General features: G+C 32.4%; 1 protein-coding gene and 1 long non-coding RNA gene across 2 annotated transcripts in view; both read right to left on the bottom strand.

Annotated features, from left to right (window-relative positions):
- Positions 1–1,653: 1,653 nt before the first annotated feature.
- LOC134276913 (uncharacterized) lies at positions 1,654–7,754 on the bottom strand. Its single transcript, XR_009994141.1, has 2 exons — positions 7,691–7,754; positions 1,654–2,188 (listed from the first exon to the last, which is right to left on the bottom strand). It is a non-coding gene; the product is annotated as an uncharacterized LOC134276913 (long non-coding RNA).
- Positions 7,755–11,489: 3,735 nt separating this feature from the next.
- LOC134276905 (uncharacterized) overlaps positions 11,490–13,264 on the bottom strand; it is a 72,283-nt gene continuing 70,508 nt past the window's right edge. Inside the window, exons 6-7 of the mRNA XM_062759183.1 lie at positions 11,850–11,940; positions 11,490–11,610 (exon numbers count right to left, since the gene is read on the bottom strand). Coding sequence (XP_062615167.1) covers positions 11,490–11,610; positions 11,850–11,940 — 212 coding nt within the window. The remainder of the gene's footprint in view (positions 11,611–11,849; positions 11,941–13,264) is intronic.

Genomic DNA, 13,264 nt, shown 5'->3' on the forward strand with positions numbered 1-13,264 from the left:
CAGAAGAAATATTTGACGACATAATCGGGCAAAATTTCACAAATAATATAAAGGAATCTTTACTCATATGGTCTTCAAAATTTCATATCAAAATTTTGTAAATTGGTATTTATTTTGAGTGATTTTTCAGGACATACCATTAAGTCACGGCGCAGCAAAAATCTTTGACGTCACAAGCATTATAAAAAAAATATGTGATTGAGCTTTCATTTTCTCAACATTTTCCCTTCAGTACCTGTATAGTTTGAGTTACCTTATCTACTCAACATCAAAACACCATTTCTTGTCAAACTTAAAATCTATTAAACAAGTATAGAATATTCTTTTTTTTTGTTTTAAAACCAAAAACTACTTATGAGATATAGTGTGATATTTGTGATTCTCAATCACAACACGTTCTTTACAGTCCGGATCAAGTAAACTTTTCGTCTATAATCTTCTTCCCGTCCTCCCGTATAGTCTTTTTACAGAGGTCTAACTGTCTAAAATTTCAATTTGCTATTTGTGGGCGAATGTCACGAGTAGCCTAGTTTACTACATGTTTTATTATGCATATTTTGGATCTATGTTGCCCATATCTCGAGCATTACACATATTTTAACAAAAGTGTGGTGCGCCGTCAATTCAGGAGACGTCATTTTCACAGTCGTTTTCACGGGAATCGCATCAAAGAAAAATCACTATATTTCTGTTAGTACTTCAAATATTACGTCCGAAATCTAAATACATAATAATAGAAGAATTTAAAGGTACATTTGAGAAAATTGTTGAAAAATATCGCGAATGTTAGAAAATCAATGAGTTAAAATTTTGAATCCGCATGCTTTTGCTTCAATTTTTTTGTCGTGCGCCGTACCTCTTCATCAACGATAACAACATATCGATAATTTAAGTAGATTTTTTTTAAATGCTGAAATTTTGCCCAAATTTATTGGAATCTTTAAGATACATTTTTCTCTGAAATTTTATAACTATATGACGTCTGGAAGAGTAAATAATAGCACAGTCCGCGTAATTTTTTAACGGCCCTCGTAGTTATAAACATAGTAACAAAATTCTCCAAAATGAATAATATTAATTCCATGTTCTTTCCCCGTTGTCCTGGCAACATTATCAATACAGAATATATTTTGTTATTTTATGGACAGAAGCAAGTTTACTCTTTCAACAACATAGGTAATGAAGAAAAACCTTATCAAATGAATGCAGAAAATATATTCATAAAAATGATTAGAAATCATAGATTTTTATAAGGATTTATCAACCCGTAACTAAGGAAATAGTCTTCCTTTAATACTAGTCCCTTGATATGTTTTTGTGCTTGAGTATCAGGAAGTACAAACTTTTTTACCAAAAGTTTTATTTTTTAATTAAATTGTTGACTTTCCATAAAATGCTTGATGCTTGCTTTTTTGACTCTAGATGAATCAGTAATAGTTATCCTCGTTTTCTTTATTTTATCTGAGATAGCTATCAACTTGCCTACTGCCATGATTATATTTTCATCAAAGCCTGGTTTAAATTTAGATCTTCAACTTCAAACAGAGCAAAAAGTCCTGAATCTTTGAAAGAATAACGGACGGAAAGGTTAAACACTTTAAGGTTGGTTATTTCCAGAAGTGGAATATTTAAAAGTCTTTATTTCATTGTTCAATGTAAGACCATTATTTCTTTTTGTTTGGCATATCTTGAACAAAGACTAAAAATTTTACATGTATTATGTTTTGTATTTACATGCATAATAAATTACACGAATCAGATTTATACGGGTTTTTCGAAGTGTTCTAATGCATTCACAGATCCTTACATTTTTTGTCAAAACAATTGTTTACACTATCATTTACACATCTTTTTTGATCTTCATCATTTTGATGCCTTTTTTCCTCATAAACTACTGATATTTTAAGTTTTTTATCCATCAAACCTTTTTCTCTATATAATCCCTATCAAACAGTTATACGTCTATCTTTCAAATTCGTTTTCTTTCTCAAATATCTTGCTTCGATTTCCTTCTTCACAAGTTGGCATTTTCTCATTTGATTTTTGTCCAAATTTAACCTTTTAAAATCCTCCTCTTCCAAATCCAGAAATTGTCGTACACAGTCTATATTATTGTCTAAAAAGATTTTCGTCAGATTATCGAGATGATATTCTTTCAATTCTTTCTCGAAGGTCTTGTGATCAAATCCTAAACAGAATTAAAAAAAAGAAAGATTAGAAATACGAGTTGAACTGATTAGAAACTCCTCTTGCAAATATACTTTCTACAAACGATAGATGCTTGGATCGGAATCTATATAAACGGAGGTTGATCGGAAAGTTCATGGGCTTCTGTCATATCTTTTTAAACAAACTCATACATTGTCAAATATATTAGGACTTGACGATATAATTTTCTGTTGTACTCTTGAAAATATCAGAAAAAAATTCTAAACATGATGGGAGAAGCATGAAATATCTCAAATGTCCCAAGCGGTATTTGAATGATATACACTATGTATAAAAGGACACGGATAATCTAAAAAAAATCTAACCAAAGACGTTTGTAAGGCTTCGAAAGAGAAGGGCACATGGTTGCTGTTCTTGTGAAAGCATAGTTAAGCAGTAAAAAGAGAAAATATTGACAAACAGAAACATGTTACTGAAACAATTTTAGCAAAACAAATTTCAATTGATGGAGACATGTTTTTAATAACCATTAAATTGGTCAATCGCATAATGGTGGTTTAATGGAGGCTTAAAGAAATTTATTTCCTTAAGGTATAAGGGTGTTAAGAAAGTTCGTCCCATGATGAAATATTTACAAAAAATTCAAAATAGTGCTAAACTAAAAAGATTAATTTTCAAGTCTGACAAAATCACAAGAGTGTGCTTTACATTAAAAGCAATTGATTTTTAGCAGAAAAATATAGAATTGTTCATCCATACGAAAATATATATAACATCTTTAAAGCACCCGAATGATAGAAATGCTGGTCATTTTGAGTAAAATAAAGGCTTATTTACTTTTGTTTCTTCATAACATATCTTGCATCAGACAAGCTAATGAGGGAAGGTATAACAACAGAAGATCACTTTTCAACAGAATAGGTTTGTCATTTTGAAATTTTTCCACAGATTTGAAAATTTTTGCATAGTATTGGAAAGTATGCCCTGACCTGTGTGCCTCATATATGTCACAAATGTACGCCATCCTTGATTTTTTTCTGAGCAGGCATCATCAGTGTAAATGCCTATGCTCCCCTTATTGATTCAACAAAAGATAATTAAAACCTTATCAGCAGCAAGAATGGACTCTGTAAACATGAAATTTTACAAATTGTAAATATCTTCTCATCGTATTCTTTTCGAAAATAAAAGAAAACATGTGGAACGAACATTTTTAACACCCTTTACATTTACTCATATGAAAAAAAAATTCCACTGATAAGAATCATCTGTGTTAATACCTGTACTCCCCTTATCGATTCAACAAAAGATAATTAAAACCTTATCAGTAGCAAAAATGGACTCTGTAAACATGAACTATTACAAATTGTAAATATCTTCTCATCGTATTCTTTTCGAAAATAAAAGAAAACATGTGGAACGAACATTTTTAACACCCTTTACATTTACTCATATGAAAAAAAAATTCCACTGATAAGAACGAAAAACTACTTATTGCACATTGTACACCTATGATTCTTGTGTTAAATTTCAATTTCAAATAAATAGGTCCATGACCTACTCTTCATGCTAGTGGTTCCTGAGTTTTTCTGGGAAAATTTCTCATTTTTTGACACTATGACCAGTTTTTCCTTTACACACAGAATATTACAAGCAACAGCACTCTTTAACAAATGAAATATTATAGAAACGAACTGCGTTGCTTCATATGAATGAGTGATTAGAGTTTGTGCCATAAACTTAATTTTTTTTCTGTTCGAATTTTCTCTGCCATATTTTTTTTCTCTCCATTTTTAATCGAATATCGAAAATATCTGATTGATAAAAAAAAATTAATTGCTTAAAGCCTCAGATTTCTTTTGTTACCCGTTTTCTCATGGTATTAATATTATAGGAGGTCAATGATCAATTGCAAATTTTTTAGATATGTTGTCTTAAATGATTTTTGTAAATATTTTTGAATTTATTTATTTCATAGCATTTCATTATTTGAAATAATTTGTGAGATTTAATTCACATAATATTTGCAAAATGATGTTTCAAACTACATCTAACGTTTACACTGTGATTGATATAACAGGAAATCATTTATTTTGACAAAAATGAGAAATGAAAATTTTGTCTGAATTTTCTCTGCATCTCTCTGTTGATTTTTGTTTCTGTAGATTTTCTTCAAAAATCAGGTATCATTTGTTTTAATTGATTTTGAGTTAAAACTTGGTTATCTAATCCATTCAGAAGAATTTTTGATTTAACATATTATAGTTTATAAACTTACAGGTTTTTCTTCTGAAACCCAAGTAAACGTCATCCTTTAGCCCTCATTAAGCCACGATTAAGCTGCAGCTTATATGTGCTCAATGTCCAAAATCCATTAAGCAACCATTAAGCCACCTTCAAGCTGAGCTTAATGGTAGCTTAATGGCCAAACTTAATTAAACCACCTTTACGCATCCTATATCAAATCTTAAATCTAAATTGTTAAATTTAAAGTTGTTTCATTGTCATGTTCACAAAACTTAATCCAATTCATGATTTCGTCACGATTGCCATTTGTATATAACATTTTATCAATGTGTATAAACTCGGGTATTGAGAACAACTTCAGCAATTAGCTTGAATTTTCCACTATCCAAAATCAGTAAATACGAGGGGTGATCAAAAAGTTCGCAAACTAATTGAATAACTTTTAAAATATTTTTCAAAGTGAGATTTAAAATATTTTTCAAAGTGAGATTTTGAGTTTATTCTTCTTCAAAGTAGGCCCCAGTAGTTTTTATGCACATTTCCAATCGGTCTGCCCATGAGCGAAACACGTGATCCAAGCCATCACGTGACATGTCCCTTAGCACATGTTCACAGCAGTACCGAGATCTTCCCTTGACTTATATTTTTCTCCCCGTAGGTTATCTTTCAAAACTGGAAATAGCCAGAAGTCACAAACTGGAACATTTGGGCTGTAGGGGGAATAAATTAGGTTTTCTATACCCAGTGTTTCCATGGTGTCCATCACAACCCGACTTTTATGGCTAGGTGCGTTATCATGGTGCAGAATGAATCCAGATCTTATCAGATCTGGGCGCTTTCCCTTTACTGCTCTCATCAAATTTGATTTGATCGATTGATTGTATATTGTTTAACGTCCCTCTCGAGAATTTTTCACTCATATGGAGACGCCACCACTTGCCGGCGGAGGGCTACAAATTCTGTCCTATGCTCGGCACTAAGGGCTTTGAGCAGTGAGGGATCTTTTTCGTGCCAGCACCTACTGCGACACGGGGCCTCGGTTTATACGGTCTCATCCGAAGGACCGGTCTCCACGTCCCGCAGTGGGATTCGAACCCGCGACGTAAGGATTGACTCCTTACTTCGCAAAATCTGATTTGATAACCCGTGCATAGTAGTCCCCAGTAACTGAAGTTTTGGGTGGTACCATGTGATTTAGAATTATACCGTTGATGTCACAGAAAACTATGAGCATAACCTTCCCTGCTGACTTGGTTACGCGTGCTTTTATTGGTGAGGGCGAGATAGGATGCTTTCAAATTGAACTTTGTTGTTTACTTTCTGGCTCATAGAAATGTACCCAAGTTTCATTACATGTGATGATTCTACTCATGATATAATTTTGTTCTTTTTCATATCTACTTACGTAGGACCGGCACGCATTCACTCTCACTCCATTTGCTCTGGCATAAAGAGGCGAAGGACTCATCTCGCACAAACTCGAAGCATGTTAAGCTTACTCGTTAAAATCTCTTGAACTGTTCAATAAGACATGCTAAGATCATTACCTTTTTTCTTAATCGTAACTCTTCGATCTTTCATGACATATTGTTCAACCTCAGACACGTTTATCTCGGTACTTACGTTCAGCGGGCACCCAGATTTATCATCACCTTTCACCGTCTCCCTTCCCTCAATAAAACGTTTCATCCACTTACTTATTGTACCTTTTGAAAGCCCACATTCCCATAAACTTTATGTAAAGCATCGTATATTTCCGTGAAGGATTTACCTAGTTTTACATAAAATTTTATTATAGTTCTTTGTTCAAGTACGATTGACTCATTCATTTTCGTCACAGTCACCTCTATATTTACGTCATTTTAAAACCATGACGTCATAATTATGACGCACATTTCAACATGACTCATTGCGACAAATTTCATTCTTGTCAGAACTGTAGTTAGGTAGATAGAGAATTAGTTTGCGAACTTTTTGATCACTCCTAGCCTCGTATTCGAACAAAAAAACATTTATGTAATCATCAATGTCGTCAGAGAAATAGATAAATTAAACAATAGGGATGAGTCTTGATAATAAAATTACTTTGATATGTGTGAAAAAGACATACGTCTCAATGATGGCAGACGATAGTCGAGAGGTTTTTGAAAACTTAAAGCCGGATGAAAATTCAACAAAAACGATACTCTTAGAAACTTTATCAATTAAATGTTGGCTACAAAAAATAAAAATTAAAATCAGATACATATATTTCACTTAAAGAATATAGAACACGGACTGTGTAACGGTATTTTTTGATGCTAAAAGTAAAATTCGATGTTCTAAAAAAAGGACCAGTCGTTTTTTCCGATAGTAATTGATACGCAACTATATATATATTAAAATAGGAAAATCATATATACTCTAAGGAAGTTAATATTTGGTGTATCTCGTAATTTATAAAGGCAAAGAACATTCTAATGTATAATCTTTTTAATTTCCTCCGGATTGCAATAACAGAGCGAAGAATTCACTACATAATTAAATCAAGAAGTAGTTTTACACCAAACTCTAAACATCGACTAAACAAATACTTTACACCTGATATTGCACTTATCTTAATTTGTTAAGTAGTAGAGGAAAGATCGTCCAGAAACTTTTCGATTAGCCCTCGTGTATACTAGTATGAATATAATACAGATACAGCCCTTTCATGGGGTCAGTCCATAGATATATATTGACTTGACAATGCCTTTATCATAGGTGATATATCTATAGATTGACCGAATGAAATGGGTTTGTTTTAAGGGAGATTGACAAGCCAACAACATTTGAAAATTAAAAAAAACCAAACCCTTTCATACAGAGATTAAATTAGAGTACCATGTTTTACATTATTTTGTTACCTTTATACTGATATCTTTAATTACATTTTTATACAGTTATGAAAAAAATATATTTAATTTAATATATAAAACATAATGTAGATCAATATCCAAGGTTTTGTTGCCTCTTAACAATTTTTCCTCTTAAGAAGTATTACAGATCCTCACAAAATATTACAATATTAAAAAAATTAAAGTATCTTTTTTTTAAATATAAAATCATATTATCTAAGTTAAGTCAACAAAACTGTTTAATAGATGATTAAATATAACGTTTGTTTCTGCAATCTACAATACTATATTGCTTGGACATTGAGAAAGATTAGATTAAATGGACCCATTGTCTTTAATTTAAAGCATTACAAAAAAATAAAGTTCTAAAGAAACATTCTAAATGTAGAATTATTTACCTGCTTGACTGTTTGAGTGTAGGAATGGAGTATCTGCACCCATTTCCTGATCATAATTCTGGAATAAAAAACATTCAAAATTAAACCTAACTAATTAGATAATCAATTTATAATCGTTGCAATAATCTTTCAAGCAAAACTATCCAACCTTCTTTTTTTTTACGTTTCTAAAAAAAGTTTACTTTATTATTTTCGGGGGTGAGGGGGGGGGGGGGGGGGGGCTGATTTGTTGCCTTTGTGTTTATGCTAAATTTTACTATGGAATATTTCACTGTACTGCTCACCCAAAGGGCTAACAGTGGATGTGACAAATAAACATGGGATGCTTATTCTCTCAGACCAGGGTGGTTTTAGCCATGTTCACAAATTTGTATTTTTTTATGTTATTTGTATCAATCATTGTTCATTATTTTCGCATTTTTTATTGGCTGTATATATGAGAAACCAGTTTAGTCTTTTTGTTAAAGGTAAAAATGTTTCAAATTCACAATATGTGATCTGCCAGAGAAAATATGACTTTTTTTAAGGAAACGAAAAACACAATCATTGTTTCTTCTTTAACAGAAATGAAATTGTGTTTCTAAATCCAGAATTGCTCAAAGAAAACAAAGAAAATGTTATATTTCCTACTGGAACTAATAAAGGATATTAATAGAAAATTTCTTGAACATCGCGTATAAAAAAAATATAAATTAGTTCTGCATTTAAAATACTCAAAATTTATCATAATTATAAAAGGTAATTTAAATAAAACGTAACAAATCATTCATTTAATTATTGAGTTCTCTGGGATGTGATTAGCTTCGTCTCTGCTTTATTCGCTCATTTAATCTAATTTTGTAGTTTGTCAATCCGTTTGAGGTTCTGAGAAAAAATGCAAATGACTAAGCCTCTTCGATAAATACTGTAATAGAAACAAATGGAGATAACGAACAGTACTCATGATGATAAGTCCATAAAACATTACAAATAGGATTAAAGCACACACGGACGTCCAAAACATCAGGTGGGATCAGGTGCCATATTGGAGTTAGCATCCTCTGCCGACCGGTCACACCAGCCGTTCGTTCCCTGTCATGATCCCAAAACAAAACAGGAAAAACGCTCCTCCAAATTATCACTTTTAAGAAGATTGCTGATATATTTGTTTCACCAACTTGTTTGTAAATAAATTACCTCGGTTTTAGGAATTGTTCATGCGTAGAGCATTATCTTGCGTATCGAATTAACTGAGATATTTAAATTCTGTATGCAGGTGACGAAGGTTTTAATGCTGAAAAACATGAAAGTTAGAATGTTTTTTAAATATTTTTATCTTATGATCAGTTGCTTGAGAGACTACAGCTTGGTGTGACATCATAGATGTATATATAACCAGTTACATGATAAGCCCGGATTTAATCGCACCAACCTTCAATCGCAAGAGTTTTAAAACCAATTATGGCTGTGTCACGCAGTTTTGAGCTAAGAAAAGGTAAAAAAAAAATGTAGAAAAAATTACAGGTTTGAAAGAAGTATATGTACTCATTTCCAGCATATTTTAACGATTTTGGACGACCATTCGATGCTTAGTGCATATCAGTGACGTCATAGTTAAAAATTACGTCATTTGTGTACCTGTAGAATTTACTTCGCATCTTCCTTACTTCAATGCATAACATCAAACAATGATACAAAGATGATTAAAATATATTATTTGTGGCAAATTATTGCTAATACCCTATTTTGTTCTTTGTGTGTTGACTTCATGAAAAACTTTGAATCCTTTAACAGAGCCCTAAACACTTCGAAAGAGAACAAATTGATTATTTTCTATTTCTTAAAAAAAACTCCACAGAATATTATACCCCACTTAATCCTTTTTGTATCAGATATATAAAGATAGAGAGCATAGTCATGCAAGCTCAAATAGGCATTAAACAACACAAATCACAAGCAAAGCAAACACGGACTTCTTGACAAATGTTTTTACTTGAATAAACTTTAATTTTCAAATCAGCTATGTTTGGGAACGAAATAAAAATTGCTACCTAAATACATGTAGCTTCATAATATGCATGATTGTTAAAACAATAAATTAATTGTATACATGTACGAAATGTAATAGATAGGTATGTACCGTACCATTTCGTCGCATGAATCAGTGTTTTTCGCAGGATTGATATAAATATATAATTTGAAAGCTGAATTTAGGAAAAAGGACTAGCGCAAGGGTATTTTCATGTTTTCGGAAAAAGAAAAATATTCTTATGAAGAAAGATTTACATCTGATCAGCAATCCGAAGAATATAGGTAGCTAGATTGTGCTTTTTGGAAAGTACTTGTATTATTGTCCGAATTGCCTACAGTATGTCGCATAAATTCTTCTATAAATAAAATAAATGTTATGCAGACGAGGATAAGCTTCAAATATTTTTTTTTTAATGTTCAGGTTATCAGCAATTTATATCGCATATTTTATATCATACAAAGTAGACCATGCCCTCTCACTTTGAGGAAAACGTTTAGTCATGTTGACGATATTCTTTACATTTTCTGTCGCTGCAAAACCCTATTGCTACTGTATAAATTAGATCTCGTATAACTTTTTTAGATTATTTGTTTCCTTTCAGTTTAAATTCCTAAATTTAAAAATCGGCGATGTTTTCATATTTATTAAAGCATGTTCGGAATAATTTTAACAGTAAACCAGATCCTCTGGAATACTTGTACTACGTCAAGACAAGAAAAGTTCCATTATTTAGGACAATATGATTTTAATTGGATTTGACTACATAATAGAATCAGCAGAAGAACACATATTTTATCTTATAATTTGTATAAAATAATTTAAATGTGCATTATTAACGAAGAAGGTATGGTTTCCATAAAAATTTTGCCCTGTGATTTTCTAAAAAATGAAGCTGGTGTAAAAGTTGAAAAGTCAAGATTTTTAAATAATTGAAATTCAATGCAGAAAAATCATACAAGTCATTTTTCTCACATGTGTTTTTAAATGCTAATTATGACGTCATAAACATGTGCATTTTCCCGTATTTTCTTAAAAAGTTGCAGAAGACACCAATTTTCAATGGAATTTTCATTCAGATAACATTGTCCACAGGCATCGCCCACAAAGATCTTGAGATATGTGATTTGTTACTGAATTTTGCATAAAATATAAAAAAAATAACGTGGGCGACGGCTGTGGACACTGTTTTCTAAAGGAAAATCACCCTTGAAATGTTCCATTTTGAGGCTTTTTCTGTTGAAAATAGAGAAATGCGTCACATTAATGACCTCATATTTGCAGAATGGTAAACCTTCATGCCATATTCTTTCCTGATTTATCGGAGTCATTTATTTAACAAAATATTTAAGCCAGTGTCAAAACTTTTTGATGTCATAACATTTTGAGGGCAAAATAAAGCTAAAACCATACCTTCTTCTTTCGTAATTAACTGTATAAGTGTTATGTGTTTACAAATCTATAGCTTACTTCTGAGTCAACAGTATTAATGACCAAGAATATATGATATATCTAATATCAACGACTATTGTGTCAAAGAACACCTTTAAATCCACAGTAACTTAAAAAAGAAAGTCGGGACAAGATAGTTCTGTTATATGTAAGCGAAACAAAATTCAAAGAGCATTAAAAACTTACACCCCTGTTTCTTTGCTGTAAGCATTCTGAGGAAAAAATGAAAATCATGTAAAAACATTCCCTTTTCCTAAAAATGTATATTAATGATTTTTTTCAGTAAATGTTCTTATAAATTGGATTCTAATATACAAAAAAGCTGCAGTAACCTTATAATTACTTACTTTCTAATATCCTCTTTCTCCATATTATCCCAATGACAATTGTAAAGACAAGAAACAGAAGAAAACATATTAGAATAATCACGGTGCTTTGATCATGACCTGGATTACAAACCCTAAAAGAAAACATTATTTACGCCATGAAAGAATCACTTTAGTAGAATATTCTTTAAGCCATACTTCTTAAGATTTTCTTTATTATTCAACTGCATTTTATTTGTAAATTTACACTTTTTCTTGTAAACTTAAAGTTCATATTTCACTTTTATAATCATTTATTTGTATAGGTTTTATACAAACATACTAATTATCTGACATTATCTGTTTCAGATGAAAAAATATATATTTCACTGACCATGAAGTCCCTACATGCCCTCTAGGTGGTGATTGTGGAGAGGTTAAATCACTCTTTTCCACATTCCGCAGAAGCTGTTGACAATAGGCATCTATAAATATACATGGTTTGTTGCAACCACTATTGAAATACGACCACTATTGAAACAAGAGGCCCAGGGGCCACAGCGCTCACCTGAGCACATCGGGCTTGAATTTACTCCCCCCCCCCCTCCAGGCAATCATCATTTGAACAAACTAGAATCTACACTACCTGAGGATGATTCCATATAAATATCACTAATCATAACTTTGAAGTACTTGAAAAGATTTTAAAGGTTTCCTTATGTATCCCTATGTAAAAATTGGGTCGGCCATTTTGGCCCCACCCTAGCCTCGGGGGTAATGATTTGAACAAACTTGAATCTACACTACCTGAGGATGATTCCACATGAGTTTCATCTTTCCTGGCCCAGTGATTCTGGAGAAGAAGATTTTTAAAGATTTTTCCTATATATTCCTATGTTAAACTTGGGTCGGCCATTTTGGCACCACCCTTGCCCGGGGGGTCATGATTTGAACAAACTTGAATCTACACTACCTGAGGATGATTCCACATGAGTTTCATCTTTCCTGGCCCAGTGGTTCTGGAGAAGAAGATTTTTAAAGATTTTTCTTATATATTCCTATGTAAAACTTGGGTCGGCCATTTTGGCCCCACCCTTGCCCCAGGGGTCATGATTTGAATAAACTTGAATCTACACTACCTGAGGATGATTCCACATGAGTTTCACATTTCCTGGCCCAGTGGTTCTGGAGAAGAAGATTTTTAAAGATTTTTCCTATATATTCCTATGTAAAATTTGGGTCGGCCATTTTGGCCCAACCCTTGCCCGGGGGGTCATGATTTGAACAAACTTGAATCTACACTACCTGAGGATAATTCCATATGAGTTTCATCTTTCCTGGCCCAGTGGTTCTGGAGAAGAAGATTTTTATAGATTTTTCCAATGTATTCCTATGTAAAACTTGGGTCGGCCATTTTGGCCCCACCCTTGCCCCAGGGGTCATGATTTGAACAAACTTGAACAACACTACCTTAGGATGATTCCACATGAGTTTCATATTTCCTGGCCCAGCGGTTCTGGAGAAGAAGATTTTTTAAAAATGCCATTAATTTTTAACAAATTCATGATTATCTCCCCTTGGAAAAGGGCGTGGCCCTTTATTTGAACAAATTTAAATCCCCTTCACCCAAGGATACTTTGTGCCAAGTTTGGTTGAAATTGGCCCAGTGGTTCTTGAGAAGAAGATGAAAATGTGAAAAGTTTACGACGACGACGACAACGACGATGACAACGACAACGACAGACGACGGACAAATTTTGATCAGAAAAGCTCACTTGAGCCTTCGGCTCAGGTGAGCTAATAATTATA

This window comes from Saccostrea cucullata, unplaced genomic scaffold, assembly GCF_032062105.1.
Source record: "Saccostrea cucullata isolate Sc308-1 unplaced genomic scaffold, CSIRO_AGI_Scuc_v1 ctg1186, whole genome shotgun sequence".
Classification (NCBI taxonomy): domain Eukaryota; kingdom Metazoa; phylum Mollusca; class Bivalvia; order Ostreida; family Ostreidae; genus Saccostrea; species Saccostrea cuccullata.